General features: G+C 40.8%; 2 protein-coding genes across 2 annotated transcripts; one reads left to right on the top strand and one right to left on the bottom strand.

Moving 5' to 3' along the window:
• Positions 1-2570: 2570 nt before the first annotated feature.
• LOC143857019 (uncharacterized) lies at positions 2571-4240 on the bottom strand. Its single transcript, XM_077367292.1, has 3 exons — positions 4052-4240; positions 2938-3820; positions 2571-2848 (listed from the first exon to the last, which is right to left on the bottom strand). The coding sequence occupies exons 1-3, from the start codon at positions 4238-4240 to the stop codon at positions 2571-2573; spliced, it is 1350 nt and encodes a 449-aa protein (XP_077223407.1).
• A 12793-nt stretch (positions 4241-17033) lies between these two features.
• On the top strand, positions 17034-20489 carry LOC143857020 (uncharacterized). The gene is made up of 2 exons (XM_077367293.1): positions 17034-17963; positions 20100-20489. Exons 1-2 carry the CDS (start codon positions 17034-17036, stop codon positions 20487-20489), a joined length of 1320 nt encoding a protein of 439 aa, XP_077223408.1.
• The last annotated feature ends 2381 nt before the right edge of the window (positions 20490-22870 follow it).

A 22870-nucleotide genomic window follows, 5' to 3' on the forward strand; every position in this document is an offset into this window, starting at 1 on the left:
AAACTTTTAAAATTGGGTCATTTCGGTGAGTAATATTAAACAGGATCATTTGGTATCCCCTGAAAATACCCAAAATGCCCTCAACATTTAGAATTTCCAAATTAAGCGAAACCCCTGAGAAATTCTAAATTTAGCAGGTTTTCCAAAATTCAGAAAATCATTCATAATCTCTCAGACATATTTCGGGGATCAAAAGAATTGCACAGGAAGAGACCAAATTACCCCGTGGTGCTAGAATTTGGCGAGACTAGGGAAAACCCTGAGAAATTCCAAAAATAACAGATTTTCAAAAATTTATGAACGGACTCAAGATTTCTTAGACACAACTTAGGGACCAAATATGATATATTGGAAATGTCTAAAATACCCCCGAAGTGCAAGACTAAGAGAAAATCTTGAGAGATCTAAATTTAACAGGTTTCCCAAATCTTACAAAATTACTCCTAATCCATCAGCCGTACCCTCAAGATGGTTTTGGATATATGAGAAATGATTGAAATATCCATAAGATGATGAAAATGTGGGAGCCCCATGAGTTTCTAAAAATAGCAGCTTTTTCAAAATTTGTAAAATCACTCAAGATTTCTCAAATATAACTCGGGGCTCAAACGAGACACATCGGGAATGACCAAAATACCCCTGCAGTGCAAAATAGGCAAAAATGAGGGCTGAAAATTCTAAAAATAGCAGGTTTTTTCATTTGCTTGGAAACTTGAACTTTCATCTTTCAGAGGCCAAAGGAACCCCCTAGAGACCTTCAGGATCGCGAATCAACGTCAAAACTCCCATAATGAAATGAAATCTACCCTAAAATGCTTGGATGCCTAATCCTAGGTGAAATACGGACTCGAAACTTGACAAACTACCAAATCTTTTACTTTTTTAAAGTCTAGCAAAATGGGGGTGTCTACAGGGTTTAGTGATGGCTGCAATGAAAATCAAAGGAGGGGAAGATGAAGGTGCTGGTAAGGTTTATGAAGGTGGTGATGGCTGATGGAGTTGGGGGTTTTGTTAATGGAGGTGAGACTAAGATGGGGATGATGATGGTGGCTCGGTTGGGTGGTGCTTGGTCAAGATGGTGGTGGAATGGTATGGGTCAGTGGCAAGGGAAGGAGAGATGGCTGCTAAGTTTGAAGATGGGGTGGGATTTGAGGTCGGATTCCGGCGAGGATCCGACTGGAGAAGAAGGGTTTGATGGTTTGGGTGAAAATGGCAATGGAAATGGGTTTTGAGAAGGGATAGAAGAGGAGGAAGAAGAAGAAGATGGAGAAGATGGAGAAGAAGATTCGGCTGGAGCTCCGGCGGGAGTGAGGTCGGAGGAGAGAATTCCCCAAACCCTCTCTCTCCCGCTCTTTGTGTTTTTTCTCTTGTTCTGTATTTTCTCCTTCTCCTTTGCAAAAATCCCACCACCTAAAAACCTTAACCGATTGGGTTTTGTAATGAGAGACAATAAATTCGACCCCCCGAACCTCCCTTGGACAACCACCTCTAGTATAATTTTCGACAATTTTTATCCTACAAGGGGTGGTCCAAGGTGGAAAGGGAAATGATATATTTGTACCCCCATTCCTTCCAGGACAGCCCCTTAGCAAATTTATAACAACTATTATTCTATAAGAGGCGGCCCAAGTAGAAAAAAGGGGGAAAATTTTTGTGAAAAATATCTTCTCCTCCTTTGATCTTAACCCTTCAAATCACCTTTTTATTTAAGGGTTAAGATCAAAGAAATCTTAACCACCAAGGAAGCTTCCTAATATTCTCCTCCAACTAATCTTAGCCTTAAACATCATTAGCTCATGATTAGGCTTAATTGAGACTTGAAAAGGAAGAAAAGAATCTTCCCTAATTACCAAACTGCCCTGGTCTCGGATAATGCACCCCCTAATTATATTACACATTAATCTGGACACTCACAAATCTTCCTGGATAGCCCCACCGCAGTATATTTGAACTAGCTTTCAAGGTTCCAGCACACCCCCTTTTCTGGCTAAAATGCCACCCTTATTCCTACACTACACTACACTGCAAACTTCGCTCATTTGCTAGGCAAACCGAGACGGATTCGGATGAAAATTTACGGGGACCTAAATGAGACCCTAACTTATTCTAGGAACAAATTAGGGACACTAAAACACTAGTTTGATAAGGTTTCTATCCTAACGACGCTAAAAGGGTTCGGTCGAAATGGGGTGTCTACAAGTGGGAGCCAACTTTCCGGAATTGCGAGGATCGGAGACTTCGGAACGTCGTAGTACCAAGTCGCCCATCCTCACTGCTCTTTCCTTATTCTGGAATTGTAGTATCGGGCGACCCTGTGCTGGTACGCGGCCATCCCGACTCAAGCCTTTTCTCTAGTTTCTTCAATGAGGTCGAGGCTGCTCCTTAGGTGGTTGGAATTGGTCCTTTCATTGTATCTACTCCAAAGGCGAGGCTGAACGGCGACTCTCTTGTCGCGGTTCTGGGAGTAGTTCGATAGGCCCAAAGGAGATTTGGTAGTTCTTTCGCCCACGAGCCTTAGGTGTTCTCAACACGTTTCTTTAACCCTTGCAGAAGAGTTCGATTGGTTACTTCTACCTGTCCATTAGCTTGCGGATGACCAACCGAGGTGAACCGTTGGTCGATACCGAGTTTTCCGCAAAGTCTTTGAACCTTCGACTCGCAAACTGGGTCCCGTTGTTTGTCACAAGGATCCGTCGAACGCCGAATCTGCATATGATATCGTGATAGAAGAAGTTCTCCGTTTCTCTGGAAGTAATCTTCTTAACTGCCTTGGCTTCAACCCATTTGGTGAAGTAATCGATAGCGACGTACATCATTCGATGTCCCCTGGTCGAGTTAGGAAAAGGTCCTAACAGATCCATTCCCCACATTGCAAACGGGATTGGATTGGGGATGGGTTTGTAGGGAACCACTGGCAGACGAGGCACGGTAGCAAACTTCTGGCATTGCTCGCACCTTCTAACAAAGTCAGCAACGTCTTGTTGGAGGGTTGGCCAGAAAAAACCTCGGCGGAGGGTTGGAGGCATTTTAGCAAGGGCCATGAAAATGAATGTTTATATAGTTTCTGTCCATCGAGAACATAATGGACGGCCCTTACTACTAAGCGTCGAGCTTCTTTTCTATCCGGGGGCATGATACCGTCTTTCAAGTATTGTATTATGGGGTCCATCCAGCTAGGTTCTTCGTTGGGCTGTAGGACTTCTTCTCTTTCAACGCTAGGTTGAGGGAGGATATCGGTGTAGACGTTTCCCTGTTCGAACATTCCAGAAGAGGTTATCTTAGAGAGAGCATCGGCGCAGGCAGTCAAGGTTCGGGGGACTTGAACTATTTGAAATTCTTCAAAGACGGAGATTTCTCTTCTCACCTTCTCTAGGTATTTGATAATCCGTTCTTCTTTAGCCTCGCTAAAGCTGTTTACTTGGTTGACTACCAATTGTGAGTCACTGTGGACTCTGATTCGGCTGACTTGTAATTCGGCAGCGAGGGCTATTCCAGCGATCAAGGCTTCATATTCTGCCTTGTTATTGGATGCTTTGAAATCTAGGCGCAGGGCGTATTCAGCAATAAAATTATCTGGCCCTGTTATAACTAGTCCGGCACCGTTGCCTCCAGCATTAGAGGAGCCATCTACATATAACATCCACAGTGGATTTTGGTGCTGCTGGTTCAGGGTCGATTCTTCGATCAGGAGGCTCGTCTCTTCTAGCTCCTCCATCGACACCGTGCATTCCACGATAAAATCTGCCAGCGACTGGGACTTGATCGCTGGACGGGGATTTATTTGGATGTCGAATTCACCTAATTCGACTGCCCAATTAATCTAACGCCCAAAGGTGTCAGGCTTCTGTAATATTTTTCGGAGGGGTTGATCGGTTAGTACGATGATAGGATGAGCTTGGAAATATGGGCGGAGTTTCCTTGATGATATGACGACAGCGAAGGCAAACTTTTCAATTTCTTGGTATCGAATTTCGGCATCATGGAGTACCCTACTAACGTAGTAGATAGGTTGTTCCGCTTTTCCTTCCTACCGAACGAGTATCGAACTTACCGCTGCAGACCCAACTGCTAGGGACAAGTACAAGCTTTCCCCCGGTACTGGCTTGGAGAGCAGAGGAAGCTCTTGGAGATACACTTTTAGCTGATCGAAGGTTGCTTGAAAATCTTCCGTCCATTGGAAATCTTTCACAGTTCGGAGGGTCTTAAAGAAGGGCAGACATCTCTCAGCAGATTTGGACATAAATTTACTGAGGGCTGCGACTCTGCCAGTGAGCCTCTACACATCTCTGACTTCTTTGGGTGCCGTCATTTCTAAAAGTGCCTTTATTTTTTCGGGATTGGCTTCGATTCCTCGCTGACTAACCATGAAGCCCAGGAACTTTCCAGAGGTAACCCCAAAAGCGTGGCGGGGTTCAGCTTCATTCGGTTTCATCGGAGTATGGTGAAGGCTTCTTCAAGATCGGCGATGTGGTCTGGCGCTTTGAGGCTCTTGACGAGCATGTCATCAACATATACTTCCATGTTCCTCCCGATTTGCTCGGCAAATATTTTGTTGACAAGACGCTGGTACGTGGCGCCCGCGTTCTTGAGGCCGAATGGCATGACTTCGTAGCAAAACAATCCTTCGTCGGTGACGAAGGAGGTTTTTGGAATATCGGGACCGTACATTTGAATCTGGTTGTATTCGGAAAAGGCATCCATGAAACTCAGCATCTCATGTCCAGCGGTGGAGTCAATGAGGTGATCGATCCTCGGTAGTGGGTAACAATATTTGGGGCATGCTTTGTTGAGGTCTGTGAAATCAATGCAGATTCGCCACTTGCCATTGGATTTTTTAACCATTACTACGTTGGCGAGCGACTCTGGGTAGCGAATTTCTCTGACGAACTTAGCGTCTAGAAGCTTATCTATTTCTTCTCTGATGTGCTTTTGTCTTTCGGCGGTGAAGCTTCGTTTTTTCTGTTTGACTGGCTTGGAGTTGGGGTCCACATTTAGTTTATGGACCGCAACGTCCGAGGGAATCCCCTACATGTCGGAGGCGGACCAGGCGAAGACATCCGAGTTAGCTTTTAAGAAATTGACAAGTTTGGTTCTAAGCTTACCTGACAGGAGAGAACCTATTTGGACTGTTTGATCCTCAGTACTGGGGAACAGAGAAATCTTCGTGAGTTCTTCGACCGGTTCTCCATGCTTTACTTCAACTCGAGGGTCAGTACCGCCTATGGAGAAGGTCTCTCTGGCGGCTGTTCTGATGGAGGACATTGACTGAGCTCCCCATGTTTACCAAGATTCGCCCCATGCTACAGTTGGCGATGGTAAGCCGAACTACCACGGCGTCATCATGATGTCAATCTATGGTCCCATAATCTGCTTCGGTAAAGGTGATAGGTGCATTGGTACTTGGTCCAGTCTTTGGCTTCTTTGCGGGGTTTTCTATGGAGTTGACTTGTCCTGCATAAAGGACGCGCCCTTCGTCAGTTGGTCCTCCGAACGCCAGGCCTCCATAAATGGTGTCGATATTTCTGATGACCTTTGGTGCTTCCTCCTAATCAGGGGCTCTATGTCGACTTCTTAATCCGGGGCTCTATGTCGACTGCTTTCTGCTTGGTGGTTCAGCGAGCGATGACGTTCGTCAGGCCGATGAACTTCGGATCGGGGTCGCTGATGGCTCCTTGGGGGATTCTGGAGATAACTGTCGATCTTTCCTAGTCCGGCGAGCCTTTCAATTTCATTATTCAGATGGTAACAATTCTCGGTGGTATGACCATGGTCTTGGTGAAAACGACAGTACTTGTTGGAAGTCTTACCTTTGTGGACCCCGATCCGAGAGAGGCGGGGGACGGGCCCCATGCGCGAAGTCTCTATGGATCATCCACGTGAATGGAGAGCTCTACCAAGGAACTCTCGAAAGAAGTGCCCCTCACAGCATGAGTGGCGATACAAAGGTGAGATACCTCGATTCGGGGACTAGCCCAGATTCGAGGCGTACTTTAAACAAAGAAGAGTCGCCATCCAAGGAAGTGGGCCAAGGATCCCATACTATGCTCTGTTGCAACGGATAACCAGAGATATAAAAGAAGGTTCGTGCCTGGTTACGAATTTGGAAGGTCTGAAGAGCACCTCATCCGCCCAAGTGCAAACACCTGGTCTCTTATGCCATTTACTTAATAATTTTGAAGAGTTTTGGGCGAAAGTCATATGAAATGAGAACGAATATCTCCGAGAAGACGTCTATCTAATCATGCATGTCTCAGAGATGAATAATAAACACACATAAAAGAAATGAAAGAAGTGTCGCCTAATAATAGCTAGGTTATGAGTGTCATACCTAATTGGTGTCTGAATTTTGGTGTGCAAACACATGCATGCTACAGCTAAAGGTATAGGATCAGTACATGAAAGTAAGAAAACACAGCAAAACATACAACATAAATCAATTCTAAACATAACTGGATAAAATGAATCATAAAACTCTAATACATTGACTCGGACCAAGATGGCCGTCCATCTCAACTGCTCTACGTATCTCGGCCTCGGGAAGAATCGGAGTCAACGTAGTTCGATGACCTATTCTAACTACGATGCCTAACCTTCTAGAACCGCTATCCTAGACTCGATCCACTAGACTCGACTGATTTTTAAAGCTTTTTGTACGATTACTTAAATTCAAGTGAATTGTAATTTTTAGGACTCTCTATATGCCCTAACTAATGCAACTTGTTTAGCCTTAAGCTAATGCAGGTGGGCCCTACATCCTATATGTATCTAGGCTGTGCAACCTAATGAAAACCATGGGCTGACTATATGCTTCCTAGTCTAGCCATCGGTTGGACTAAATGTCTAACCGATTGACTTGAGGCCTCCTAACTCTAGGGACACTCACACGACAGAACACACCATATCAATACAAATCAGGACAGACTCCTAACTCTAAAACATCCCAAACAGCTAAGACAAATTCCTAACTCTAGGGGAAGATCTTTTTGAAAAAAGGTTTTTGAAGAATTTTTGTATTTTTGGAATGTTCGAAATGTTTATTTTTAAAGGTTTGGCTGGACTTGGGATAAAGATCCCAAGCTGCACTACGTGCCCTGTTGAAAGGGATCAAGCCAACGTAGTTCAAAACAGAATTCCTAACCACTCTCCTAATGACTCAAGATTTTTGAGATTTTTGGATTTTTCAGATATTTTGATGTTTTTAAAATTTCTGAATGTTTTTGAGTTTTTTGACACCGGAGGACAAAATCCTATTATCATAAGGGGAGGATAGACTCCTGAATATCCCGCAAAGGTTGGACAGCATCCTATGCTTTGCGAGGGGAAAAAAACAGAATAACAACTCTGCAAGGGTTGGACAGCATCCTATACCTTGCAGGAGCGGATAGAAAAACACATGATTTGATGAGAGGTTGGGCAGAATCCTAACCCCTATGATGATAGGACAGACTCTTGAAAGACTGACTCTCTGGCTAAGGACAGACATCCTTTGCTAAAGGACTGACTCCTAATTCACAACCCTAAGAGGGGAGGTGCCAACGAGACTAGGCTAGTCTCCTAAAAGAAGAGGAGATAAGAAGGGTGCTAGTGAGACTAGGCAAGTCTCCTAAACACAGAGATGGGCTCCATTGCCCTTGCAATGATAAGAAGGATACGGTTTTTAACAGACCAAGTCGGTTCTTAACCTAAAGGAGGTGTTCTATTTGAGACTTGGATTGTCTCCTATGTATGACTCGCTAATGAGACAAAGCTTGTCTCCAAAGGATTTGATTATGTTTTCGTGAGACAGCTTGTCTCCCTAAAACGATGATGATCAGTAGGATAAATGAGACACGGCCTGTCTCTTAAAAAAGGCTCTAGATAGCTCTTTCATTGCCCTTGCAATGAAAAGGAGAATCAAAATATCCAAGATACATGCCTAAAAGACTTAGAGAGTCTTCTGAATGAGAGGGGAAAATGCTATTTGGACTTAGTTAATCCCCTAAGGATGGGCTTGGGCTATCGCCTTCATTGCCCTTGCGATGACTGTCTACAACATGTAAAGACAACACTTTCTAATCAAAACTTTGCATAGCTATGCTTTCTAAATGACACTCTTATTTATAATATCTCTTCCATCAGTTGTCGTTATAAATTTTAGAAATATGTAATTCCTCATATAAAATAGCATTAGCACAGTACAAAATATGACAAAATTGGGAACACTAAAAAAAATCCTCAAGTACACTACAAACAGTTAGATAACCAAAGATGAATTACAACAATGTGCAGAATAAGCATAAGTTGTACTGATATTATCTTATTCTAATACATACATTGACTTTACCCATTTTAAAGTACAGACAAGAACAAGGCATAATATCAAGTCCATCATACAATCCTTCTCGTAAAATAACAGAGCATGAACCAAGTTAAGTTTTCACATGAACACAATCTCAGGGACAACAACAGACTTTAACATTCAAGTAAGCACATATCCATGTTAGATGACCACACTGCTTTGCTAAGACTATTTTGACTCAGGAACTGATCAAAGAGAAGCAGATAATGGTTTGCAAATATAAGGACATTATTACAATGAGACACCTCTAATGGTCAAGCATAACATGCTACCTAATTAAAATGAAACAGGTTGGACTTGCGTCATTAATAGCATATAGTTATGTGCTAAAACATGGATATGCTAACAAAATATGTGTGTGGACTGCTATAAGCATTTACTATCTTCTAACAAAAAGATGAAGGCCGTTATGATCACTTTCCCATTCCAATAATAAGATGAAGGTTGTACATATCAAAATGATGAGATGGTTACCCAAAATCAAAGCTATTAAAGGGCTGTCATTACCAAAAGGGTAAGAGTTGTCATTAATAAGAGAGTGTATAGGCTGTCATTAATAAGAGAGTGTATGGGCTGCCAAAAGAGTGTGTACAAAATGAGAACTCACTTTAAAACAAAACAATAGTTTTAGTGAATTTATATCAAATCAAAGGATGTCTTGTAACTCTTTTAACCATGAGCACTCAATCACATTTTGAGATAAAAAATGAAAGTTATAAATCAAGTGAAAGAAGAAAAAGAATGGGTACAAAATATTGGCATTAATCCTCTATATTCTAGGAAATATGATATTAGCACCACCATGTTTGTTCAATTGCACCAACCAATAGGGTCTTTAGTAATTTAAAATTATGTTGAGAAATCCCAACAATCCTTGTGAGTGGATAAAAGTAATATATAAGCCAAATGGTATAATTATCAACACAACCACCTTTAAAGTGCTGTTGAGAAATTCCATCGGTTCTTGAGTTCTTGTGAGAGGATCAAACTAAATAAAAGGGATAGCTAAGCCAAATGGTGCTATCAACAACACATGGCTGTGTGTGTGTCATTTTCCAAAGACATAGAGAAAGAGAAAAATAAAATAAGATGACTTATAGACCCTTAACTATAAAAGAGAGTGAGAATGTTACCTGAGTTGAAACAATACTCTGAATTGGACACATAAGTGAATACAAGGACATATCTAAACTAAAACATGCTTTGGACTGAACACATGGGAACCAAATGAAATCAAAACATGAGGATATTGAAAAAAAATAAAAATTTTAATCTGTGTTTCTACTAATACGATAATGTAGGTGAAATGGAGTGAAGTCATACTGTTATATTTAGGACAGACTATACAGTAATTGTTCATGGTGGTCATCACAGGCATACACACTAGCATCTGGAACACTTTGAGAATATCCAATTCAGCTCAATGAAATCAAACTTCAATAGTTTTCAGTTTGGACACAATGAAAATGAACTACAAAGATTTTCATTTCCACACAATGAAAATGAACTATGTTTAAGTTTTAGTTTAGGCACCACAAAAATGAACTACAATGTTCCGGCACAATAAAATGAACCTGTACAACTATCAAATATACAATGCTACCATGAAGGGAGAAACTAAACTTGGGTCACTACTTATACACATAGTGCTAACACTGTAGAGAGAAAACTGAACTTAATGAATTTGGCCAGCAAACATCAAAGAATTCAAAAAAAATACAAATCATACCAAGATAATGAAACTATATGACATCAACAAGGACTATTCCACAAATCGATATAAAAAAAACTAGTGAAAATACCATACAAATACTGAGATTCTCCCTGATAAATCGAAACGATGAAATTAACAATTCGACAGCACAAAACAATTAATCCATAAGTCCTTTGCATGTGAAATTCATAACAATAAAAAAAAAACCGATTTCTAAAATTGTCCATTTCACCATTCTCTCTTTTTTTTAGGTATACAAACAAATGATTCAATGAAGTCACACATGCAACTAAAATACCAAAAACACAACTGTAGCTCTCAACAAATATATTCACAAGGCTTTTACAAATATAGAATCACTTTCTATGAATTCAGCTAGCATACAGGGCAGTTCAATAATGAATTTAATACCCACTTGAAAAATATTATCCAAGTTAAAAAAAAACGAGATAACTGCTTGACCAATAGCACGCACTTTCAATAGCATGCATCTTGAGAACTCAAGAAAGCTTAAAAACAAGCCAACAAAAATACTATGATCACCAGTTCAAATTAGAAAATTCAGCGTAGAGCTCTTTTAATGTTGAAAAGTATTCCCTTACTTTCACTAAACTTATCTTTTAGCTTATTTTCAAAATGATCAAATGCTATAATAGTTTCCACAAACAAATTCAAAGAAGAGTATAACTACGGTCAACCTTGGAAAATAATTAGAACATGATAACAATTCATACTAACAGGTTAGAGCACAAATATAGATACTATCAAAGAAAATCATCACTAAAGAAATAACAAAAATAGTAAAACCAAATCAACTTTCTCAATGGGTCAGAAATTGGTTATCCTAACTCAATTTCAAGGTCAACACTATTGAAACGACAAAATCAACATACATATACTTAGATCAAATATCATGCGTACAAACAAAATTCTAAATACAGAGGAATCAATTACCAAGACATAATTTCCAAAGTCTAAACTATATAAAAAAATAAATAAAAATAAAAATAAATAAAAAACAATCTGAGAAACATATACATCATTCAACGAAAGAATTCTTAAATATATTTGACATTATTTCAAGAATTTAAAAGCATAAGACATTAAAATACCTGTAATAATCTCTTCCTTTCCCTGATTCTCTTGCAATTTGAGCGGAGATTCTTCAAATTTTCCTCAGATCCGAAGTGAAATTGGACTAAACTTGAAGAGAAGTTAATGATTCAAAGCAGATCAAAGGCAAAGTTGACAGATGACAAAGCCAATGGCCAAATCTGAACTTCTGAACTATCAGAAATTAAAATTGTTGACGAATTGCCGAGATCTAATAGATCCTTTTGATGACAAAAACACTTGGAGCTACAGAATCTTGTCGGAGAAGCTTGGATCTTCGCCGAAATTGAACGAAAATGGGGGATCTAAGGTTTCAAAGTTGTTATCAACAAGAACTGGCCGGAATCCGACCGGAATCCATCAAGAATTTAGTCGGAGAAGAAAGTGGAAGGAATTAGGGTTTCAATGGCCCAAACTTAAGGATTTTGCCTTGAAAAGAAACTGAAAATTAAAACTAATAAGAAATGAAGTAGTTCAAGGAAGGAGAGTTGGCCGGAGGATGACCAGAATGTGACCGGAATCTAGTCGAAATCTGATCGGAGAATATGAATTTGTGATCGAAAAGAGAAAATAGGGTTAATGTTCCTAACTAAAAGGAATAGCCAGATCGGAGATCAATCGGAAGTCAGCCGGAGAGAAATAGCTAGCCAGAATCGAGCTGGAACCGGAATCGGGTCGGAATCTAGTGGATTTGGCCGGAGAAGATGGAATTCCGATCGAAAAAGGTTAGGGTTTTAATCCAGATCTACTTTCTCTCTCTATCTCTGCGAAATTTTTTTTCTTTTTTTCTTTAGAAAAAAGACTTAAACTCGTATTTATAAAAATAAATTGGGTGATGATACTTGCACTACTGATTGATGGGCACGCGGAAAGTTAATATGGCGCACCCACCATTTTTGTCATCTTCGGCCCATGCTCGGCCCTATCCAGGATAATCCACCCCCCTTTTGGTTTACACTACGGACATTCTCCATCTCGTTCGCTAGGCAAACGCGCTCGGAATTCAACGAAATTTTGCAGGGACCTTGCTGGGACCCTAACCTACCTTGGGGTGAAATTTGGGAACCTAAAGCATTGGTTTGATAGGATTTTGCTCAAACATGGGAGGTTTAGGGTACGGTCAAAATGGGGTGTCTACAACCTTTTCCCTAGTTTCTCATTTTCTCAAGCCAGTTTATGGGTTCTTTGTCACGGATTTCGTACAGGATATTCGAGATAGTGTTGTTCAGGGGGTGTAGTCGACCCTATTAAACTGGTGATTTGGTGCGCGACAGTTTTGATGGTCATTATGTCTTGCCTGCTTATGACTTGATGTTGTCCTAGAGTTGTCCTTTCGCTTTTCGGCACCTTGGGTGGTTTCCAATTCCCTTTCCATGGCAGATGATTCCTCATTATTAATGTACCTGTCCGCCGTAGCCATGAGGTCTTGGATATCACGGGAAGGATTCACATTTAACGCGACTTTCATATCTCTATCTCGGATGGCATGGCGGAGCGCTGCGCGAACCATATCGAAGTTCGGTTCGCTAATTTGGTGGAGTTCCATTTGGAACCGGCCGATAAATATCCGTAGAGTTTCGTCCTTTCCCTGTCACAGAGCCAGGAGAGCGTCGGGTGGTTTCTTTCAGGGCTGACTGTTGATGAAGTAAGCAACGAACTCCTTTCCCAGTTCGTGGAACGATTCGATGGAGTTGGGCCGCAATCGACTGAACCAATTGCTAGTGTCTTTCTTCAGGTAGGCGGAAAAGGCTTTTCTCATCGTCGCATCAGAAGCATTTCTGATTACCATCGCACGGCGATAGGTGCAGAGAAACTCAAGAGGGTCTAATGACCCATCATAGAGATCCAACCGAGGCATGTCCGAGTTTGTGGTAACGACGGCATTGGCGACTCTCGGAGTGAACAGAGAAGCAATCTCGCTATCCCATTCTGCCAGGAGGTCCGGATCACACGGTGTCTTCATTTGCTGTTGAAGTTCTCTTATCTGACGCTGGATTTAGCCATGATGGTGGGGCTCTCTTCTGTTTGGATATTTCTCGCTGGGCTTCTTATTTGCGGAGGTCTCTGATTCTCATTTCGATGAGCAAGGTTCGTCGGTTCCATCCTTGAGTTGTCACCCCTTCGATGCCGAACATCACGGCGATGGTCGGGTGGTGGGCTAGTGATGGAAGCAGACCCTTGTTGACGATGAGGAGGTCTTTGACTCTGAGGGCTTCGTCCTTCTGAGGATCCTTGCTCTTCTGGAATCTCGACAGGGCTAAGTCCTCCGTCCGGTGTATTCACGGGTGGAGGTGGTGCCACTGGTTGGAGAGGGATCCTTTGGAGCACTTGCTGTAGGGCGACCGCAACACTTCCAATTTGCTGTGTGAGTTGATTGAAGGCGGTCATTGTCACTGGAGTGTCGCCGGAGGTGACCATCTCTTCCATCTCCTATAGCGGTTCGTGGTCTTGTTGGCTTGCTTGGCTTCTCGTGACCATTGCACCGTTGAGTTGGGAGGTAGCTTTCGACTTTGGCATGTCGGGTCCCATGGATGGCGCCAATCTGATGATGCCCAAAATCTGACTGCACGAACTAACTTCGTAGAACCTATAATCCTGCGCTCACAGAAAAAGCATCAGCGAGCCAGGAGTTGTGGCTCCGGACGACCACTTTGACACTCAAGTCAGAGACGGACAATCACAGACAATAGACGGGGAATGGGAGAGAGCTAAGTCAAGTTACCAGACCAGAGAAGAAGAGAGAATGAGTTGGATCTCTTTGCTTGAGTGCGTAGTCCCCTTTTTATAGGGGTGGAGATCCACGATCTTGGAGATATCAATCGTGCATTTGATTTCGTCCACGTGGGGCGTGATGGCGGGAGAATAAGATCGTAGAGACATCAATCATACCCTAGATTCAATCCACGTGGAGCTTGATAGCTGACGAATAAACACTTGGAGATACGATTTCCAATGATTATGGGCGAAGATCGGGGATGGTGATTTAGGCGGGATGTTTTGAATTCGAAAGCCGCGCTTTACGCTTACCGGCCGTCCGGATATCCTGTTTGGGGGCGAGATCTCTGCGATTGTGTTTGGTTCCCTTGGTAGCTCGGCACCGTTCAAGGGAGAAGTATCAAGGAGGTCCAATCAAGGTTCATTACCGAGTGTTGCTGCGGGGACTGTGTCGATCCAGTTGAGTAATGGAGAAGGGGTTTGAGGTTCGGTGCCCCTAACACTAAGAAACAGACAAAGAACCTTTTTTTGACACTTGACACTTGACATTTGACATTTGACATTTGACACTTACGTGAGAGGGGCCCTAAATGCAGATTCTTCAATTGAAGAATCGGGGATTGCACTCTCAACCTGACTTTGCAACTCTAGCTGAGGCTTCCACATCTACTTGCCTCCGGTGTCTAGTGGTAAGGTAGCTTAAGCAATGCTAGAATAGTTAGCTAGGTCACACTACGCGGTGGATTCTTGGGCTCCCTTTCCTAACCTCGTAATGAACGAAATGAGACGTTGCTTTACTGAAATTTTTTGTTGGAGCAGCTTCACAAAGTTGGCTCTACGCTTCCGCTGAGAGCAAATGTTCCATCCTTAGGAATAAGGATGATTACGATGCTCTAGTCTTTATCATGATCGCCTTTATGCGTTTTGTCTTAACTATACTCTTGCCATTTTTATCATTAATTTCCATTCCATTTCTGGCACTTTTTAGGAACACAGTAATGGATAAGAGTTGGATTCAGTTGAAAGATAGGACTGAACCGGCATATTGGAAAGGGGTTCATCAATTTCTTCATTTTGCCTTTGCTAATGGATCTCATGATGGAAGGATTTCATGTCCATGTAACAAATGCGTCCATATCAAATGGGTTGATCGACGAGAGGCCTTCGAACATTTGGTATGTGATGGAATGCTTAGGGGTTACACCACATGGTTTTTCCATGGGGAAAGGGCTGCATCGGTTGGATTTTCCTCTACAAGCCACATGATTCCGTCCACCGAGGTATCCACGTTTATTATATTTCTATCGACATGGATTACTGCTTTAAGTATATTTGACTGTGTTAAATAGATAAATTTCATTTGTAGGATGTTTCTGAGGTCTTTTTGTTGAGTATCGCAAGACCTGGTATCAAAGTGGCACGAGCAGTTATTTTGAATGAAGATCCATCCAAAATAGTAGGGGATTTACCATTGGGACCTGGATGCTGTGAAGTGTGTGCATGGCGAGCCTTTGGTAAGACCGTATGTACAATTTAGAACCATTAGAGATTCCATTGGAGCCAATGTTACTTGGGTTTCCTCATTAGTAAGTATACGACTGATTATTTTACCAGCTTTTCAATAATTAAAATGTTTTGTCAACATGATTACTAATTTATTTTTTATTTGATTCTTGGTTTATTTTGCTTGCAGGTTGAACCTATAAACAGAGCAATTGAGATGAAATGAGTGTAATTGCTGTTAATATATGAAATGATTGTAATAGAACAAGTTTGTGAAATAGTTGTAGTAGAGGTTGAGGTAATAACTGTTGATGAATGAAATGTTTCTTTTAAAAAATCAAGTTTATGAATGAAATAGTTGTTGCTATCAAATGTGTGAGAAGCAAAGAGGCAATTTGTCGCTTCTATATAAGAACGTCAAAAGGTAAATTTTTATGCTACTTATTTTCATTCTTTTTTGCTAATTATGTTCTAATTTTTGTGATGGGATTTGCTAGCATCCATCGCAAAAGGCATTTCTCACATGCTTTGTCGCATGTCAGAGCAGCCACAAGGCTCACATTTCATCAGATTTTGTCATGATTCACGAGGTGGGAATTGATTTTGGGAACTACGATGAAATTCACAGTTAGAAGGTATGATAGTTTTGGATTTTGGGAATTGATTCCTGATTATTGGACTCAGAATTTATTCCAAGCCTCCAAAATTATTTTAACGTGTGACTCAGATATAGCCACAAAATCCAATGGAGGGCATCAACGTAAAAACATGATTCATATTTTCATTCATTTAAGTCTATTCACGTGGAAAATTTTCATAACGTTAAAAACCCTATTTAAACCGACTTTCAACTGTTTTGTTTCCCCGCTTTCTGTTTCAATGAGTACTCTTATCTCAGGATTTTCCCCCTCTTCCCTCCACAAATCCTAGGCCGTATATTATGTCCAACTTAACCAAGGCCTAGGACACATTTATTGATAGTTCGATTCGAAATGGATCGTAACCCAGACTTAGAAGTAAGATCCAAAATGAACTCCAAAAAGGATCCGACCAGATTTTGACAAAGACATAGGTGGATCCGATCGGAAGTGGATCGGTTAACCCTAATCATATATATTAGACTACACAATAATTACATGTTTAGCAAGCAAACCTACTCTGATATCATGTGAAACAACCAATTACTGTAAAAGCTTAAGCTTTTGGAGTAAGTGGTTATTTAACATGGTATAGAGCACTTGCCTTTCGTTGGGGCATAACCCTCTTAGCGACGCGCTGCATCGGCGCCCGGATGTAGTGTTAAATAAGCAAGGGTTCTTGCACCTTCATGGGCGGGTGCGGGGGGTGAGGAGGCAAGTCCTGGACCGTCACACCCTTAGTGACGCGCCACATCGGCGCCCAGGTGTGGTGGAAAATAGGCAAGGGTCCTCGCACTCTACTGGACGGGTGCAGGGGGTGAGGAAGCTAGTTCAAGAGAGTAGGATTCGTTTAGGCAGTTGGAACATAGGTTCACTAACAGGTAAGCTGAGGAAATTAGTTGATACACTAAGTAGAAGGAGAGTTAATATAGCTTGTCTTTAAGAGACTAAATGGGTAGGAGAAAAAGCAAGGGAAATAGAAAATACGGGTTTCAAGTTATGGTATACAGGGATGGAGAGGAATAGAAATGGCGTAGGGATGATAATAGATAAGAGCCTAAGAGATGAGGTTGTAGATGTTAAAAGGAAGGGTGATAGAATTATTCTAATTAAATTAGTATTAGGTGAAGAGACGATTAACGTTATTAGCGCGTATGCCCCTCAAATAGGATTAAATTATTCTGTCAAGAGGCAATTTTGGGATGATATGAATGAAGTAGTCCAAGGAATACCACATGGAGAGAAGTTATTTATAGGAGGAGATTTAAATGGTCATGGGGGAAGAACTAATGGAGGTTTTGAGAGGGATCATGGAGGATTGGGTTTTGGTAATAAGAATGAGGCAGGAGAAGATATTCTAGGGTTTGCGGTGGCATATGATTTGATGTTAACAAATATTTTTTTTAAGAAAAGAGATTCACACTTGATAACCTTTAGCAGTAGAAACAACTGTAGCCAGATAGATTTTATCCTCACTAGGAGAGAGAACAAAGTTGCATGTAAAGTCACACCCGGGGAGTGTTTAGTCACACAACATAGGCTAGTGGTGTTGGATATATGCATCAAACGTTGGAAGAGAAAAGATAGAGATGTTAGACATCCGAGGACTAGGTGGTGGGATCTCAAAGGGGAAAAACTAAAGATGTTTAAGGATAGACTGCTTAAAGAAGGACCTTGGAGTCTTGACGAGGAGACTAATATTATGTGGAGTGGGATGCCTAGTTATATCAAGAAAGTGGCTAGGGAGGTACTTGGAGAATCTAGAGGAAGTGGGCCGCCGTCTAAAGACACATGGTGGCAGAATGAGGAGGTCCAAAAGGCGATTATGTCTAAAAGAGAGTGTTATAAATGCTTCCATAAGTGTAAAAATGAGGAGAACATTGAGAAGTATAAATTGGCTAGAAAAGAAGCTAAGAAGGCAGAAAGGGAAGCTAGAGGTAAGGCATATGAGGATTTGTACCACATGTTAGGTTCGAAAGAGAGTGAAAAAGATGTCTACAAGCTTCCTAAGATGAGAGAAAGGAAGAGCAGAGACTTGAATCATATAAAATGCATCAAAGATGAGACTCAAAGATTGTTTGTAAAAGAAAACAAGGTTAAAGAGAGGTGGAGAAGTTACTTCGATAAGTTATTTAATGGAGAACCTGTAGCAAATTTGGGAGAACTTGATAACGCTTTTGATGATACAAATCAGAGGTTTGTTCGTAGAATCCGAATATCAGAGGTAAGAGTAGCTATGAAAAATATGAAATTAGGTAAGGCTAGGGGGCATGACGATATTCCTATTGAGACTTGGAGATGCTTGGGTGATGTAGGTTTAGTTTGGTTAACTAGATTATTTAACAATATTTTGAAGACTAAGAAGATGCTTGATGAGTGGAGGAAAAGTACATTAGTACCTATTTATAAGAATAAAGGGGATATTCAGAGTTGCACCAATTATCGGGGAATTAAGCTAATGAGTCACACCATGAAGCTTTGGGAGAGGGTAATTGAGCATAGACTAAGAAAAGAGACTAAGGTGTCAGAGAATTAGTTTGGCTTCATGCCCGGACAATCGACTATGGAAGCTATCTTCTTGATTAGGCGGTTAATGGAGAGATTTAGAGAAAATAAAAAGGACCTTCATATGGTTTTTATTTATTTGGAAAAAGCGTATGATAGGGTTCCTAGAAGTGTTATGTGGTGGGTCCTTGAAAGGAAAAAAATGCCTACTAAATATATTGATGTGATTAAGGATATGTACGATGGAGCAAAAATTAGTATTATAACCACGGATGGCACGTCTAGTGAGTTTTCAATTACAATAGGACTGCACCAAGGATCGGCTCTAAGCCCTTATCTTTTTACGCTAGTTACGGATGAGCTTACGGAGGGTATCCAGGAGGAGGTGCCATGATGTAAGTTATTTGCAGATGATATAGTATTAATCGACGAAACCAGAGCAGGAGTAAATGCTAAATTAGAGTTATGGAGAACTACTTTGGAATCTAAAGGTTTTAGACTAAGTAGGACTAAGACAGAATATATGGAATGCAACTTTAGTAATGTAAGGAGGTGGGACGAGGACGTAGTAAATATGAGTGGACAGGAGGTACCTAAGAGGGATATATTTCGATAACTTGGTTCAATTCTACATAAGGAGAGATTGAAGATGATGTTAACCATAGAATAAGAGCAGGTTGGTTAAAGTGGAAGCTTGCCTCAGGAGTTCTGTGCGACCGTAAAATCAATACCAAGTTGAAGGGAAAGTTTTATAAGATAGCTGTACGGCTCAGAATGTTGGGCCACCAAAAAGCAGCATGTGCATAAGATGAGTGTAGCAGAGATGCGAATGCTTAGATGGATGTGCTGCCACACAAGGTTAGATAGACTTAAAAATGAAGACATTCGTAAAAAGGTGGGGGTGGCTCCAATCAAGGAGAAGATGAGAGAGCACCACTTAAGATGGTTTGGACATATCCAACGTAAGCCTTTGGATGCTCCAGTGAGAAGAGGTGACGCATGCCAAATTGAGGGAATAAAAAGAGGTAGGGGTAGACCGAAAATAACATGGGTAGAAACACTGAGGAAAGACTTGATAGCTAGGAACATAACAGAGAACATAACCTTGGATAGGATAGAATAGAAGAAAATGATCCACGTAGAAGAACCCAACTAAAACCAGGATTATAGGCGGGTAGATCCCTTTTACCGTTTTCATGAATTTTTTTTCTAAAGGATTCATTTAGCCAACCCCAACTAGCTTGGGACAAAGGCTTTGTTGAGTTGAGTTGAGTATAGAGCACTTGCCTCACCGCAGGTCCTGGGTTCAAAACCCAACAACTCCTTAATATTAAAAATCAGCATATATAGCCAACCTAGAAGAGGAGCCACACTCAAAAGAGGGGTCAAACGTGAGGGGGAGTGTCGAAGCATAAATGATTGAATAACACCAACTCTTAACAGCTTAAGCTTGTGGAGTAATTAGTGATTTTCACAATATATAGATTATTAATATCCGTCCTTACTCTTACGATTATTGTTTTAGCTACACCCAATTGGTTGCATTTTTGAATTGTAATGTTATTTTTGATAGGATCTAATCTTGGGAAATTGTTGGTTGCCGTGGGGACCGGAGCACGAACCGGTGAGATATTGGCCACAGCAATTCTTCCAGATCTGCTTAGCTATGAACATTTCGACGATCGGAAGGGGAGGGCATTCTTATACTCCACCAGGTAGCCCTTTGCCTATGAAGGGAAATGGCCATTCAGGCAAGGAAGACTATGGAAAGGCATGTTACATTCGCAACGTTAAGGTCTTAAAATTCCAAGATTACTACATGCCTTATCCTAATCACACTGTTGCCGATGGTGAGAAATGCTACCCTTTGTACATCACTTCTACTTGCCCTGAATGGCTGTTCTATTTTGGGAGTGTTAAGATTTGTCAGATCAGACAGTTGGATTATCTTGGTGTAGATTAGGCAAGTGGGTTGAATGGGATTAGACAAGTGGGTTGAATGGGAAAGCTAGCTAGACTAGGTAGCTTAATTAAATTAGCAATTAGGCCAATCTTAGTATGTAGGAATTTTATATTTATCTCTTGCCTTGGTTATGCTTATCTCTTACTATGTTTAACCCTTTGAGTGTTCTATATAATAACTTATTGGGCTCTTTGTAAAGAATCCAAGTTTAATGAAATCTCTAGAATTTAACAGGGAGTCCTACATGCTAGATAAGCAAGGTTATTAAACAAACAGATTAATTATCAATAAAATAGTTTTAAGTATCATGGATAAGTGTACTTATGTCTAAGAAAAATACTTTCAAATTGTGGCTCCTTTCTAGAAATAAAGACCATGATGCAAATGACCAGACTACTGTTTTTAAAAGTTGGTCCATGGCGTGAGTCTGGCATGAGTCGCATACGACCATGAGAGATTGCTTGGTTTTGCTATGAAAATTTACCAAAGATTTTTCCTAATTTCATGGGAACCATAAGTAATTCCCTTAATTAGTGACCTTGAAATGGAAGAATACGTGAAAAGAATGGAACATCTCAGAACAAAACTCTTTAGCTAGATCTCAAACCCTTGTACATGTAGCTTTCCTCATAACAATCAAATGCATTAATTAATATATGCATATCTATGTCTATATCTATCTATATCTATAAACCATGTATAACGGGAAATAGAAGTGCCCCATTTGGCTTATTAGAAGTGATGCCTTGGTGCAATAAGTGAACACAACTCCTGCAAGTAATTAACAGCATTAATTTTTTAAGTATAGGGAAATGTTATCAGCACTACTGTATTTTGATGAGGGCACTCCTCACTTTATTAAAAGTACGGTATGGCCCGCACCATAGGATGATCCAATCCGTCCATCAGATGGGCCACAACATAGATAGGTTGTGCCCCAAAAATTATTCCCATAGATTGATCCTAACCCTCCGATCTATTGAGGGTTAGGATAAACCCTCTAACATTCAGATCGGAGTGTTAGGATCAACCTATGGAAATGATTTTTGGGGCACAACCTATTTAGGCTGTGGTCCATCTGATGGACGGTTTGGATCATCCTATGGTGCGGGCCATACCGTACTTTTAATAAAGTGAGGAGTGCCCTCATCAAAATACAGTAGTGCTGATAACATTTCCCTAAGTATAATGGCTCATGTTTTATGCAAAAGTAATGATACAACTATTTGGACACCAAATTGGACAATTTAATTTGGAAAGCCTAATTTATGGTGGCTTTTATGATGATAAAAATGCATATAATAAGGACTATTAGACTAATTAACAACAGCTAAAAAAGTTTCACCCTACGACTTATCTTTATTAAGTCCAAACCATAGTTAGCAAAACTTGATTCCGCAAAAAAAGGGCACTGCAATAATTTGAATTTGATACGGCATTGGTTCAAAAGAAATGTAGAAAAAAAAACGGAAACACAAGAAAATGAGTTCAAAATTTTTTTCATTTACAAAATATGGTTGGGATAAAATTGGAAAGTTGGCCAAAAAAACGTGTTTAAAACTTTTAAATAAAACCTCTAAAACATGTTTAAAACGTTTGCCTCCGAAAACGGAATATTTTTCATTGTAAAAGTTTTAAATGGCACACCAATAAAATGTGTTTTTTTCTTTTTTCCAAAACACTGTTTAAAACGGAGTTTTGCTAACTATGGTCCAAACTAATTACCCCTGAGTCGTTCCCTAAAATCTCATCCTTTATTCACATAAAACGTAGAAAAGGCCGGGTCAGCACCCCAAATTTTATTTCACCACACCATTGATCTTTGTCCTTTGAAAAATATCTACCCCAAAATTGATATGGCCACCTCCTTCATTCTAATTTCTCATCCCCTTGGCCCTTGCATATTTTATTGCACTCCTCTTACAAGAGTCCCTGCATTTGATATATGCGCACTCTTTTTCACGGAGTGCCCAATGTTTTAAAATTACATGTTATCGCCGATATTTGTTATTAAAATCTTCCGCTGTTTGTTGCCGCGTGTCATTCATTGCCTCCCATCTCTTTGTTTTTTTCTTATTTCTTGCCCATTCCGGCATTGGTCCATTGTGACCCAAGTTTTGCCCATTCCGGCATCGGTCCATAGTGACAAAAATTCTTGGCCATTCCGGCTTCGGTCCATTGCTACCCATTTCTTGCCCATTCTGGCATTGGTCCATAGTGACCCAATTCTTGCCCATTCCAGCATTGGTCGATAGTGACCCATATCTACTCCCCCATCAAGGCTTGAGTATTATCTAGCCCTATCGAGGCTATGATCTATTGGCTTTTAAGCCCTCTTCGTGACAAAATGTCAAGCGGCATCTTCTTCGGCAACCATCATC

The sequence above is a fragment of the Tasmannia lanceolata genome, unplaced genomic scaffold, assembly GCF_043159265.1.
Source record: "Tasmannia lanceolata isolate RefF3 unplaced genomic scaffold, GAP_Taslan_0.1 ptg000024l, whole genome shotgun sequence".
NCBI lineage: Eukaryota > Viridiplantae > Streptophyta > Magnoliopsida > Canellales > Winteraceae > Tasmannia > Tasmannia lanceolata.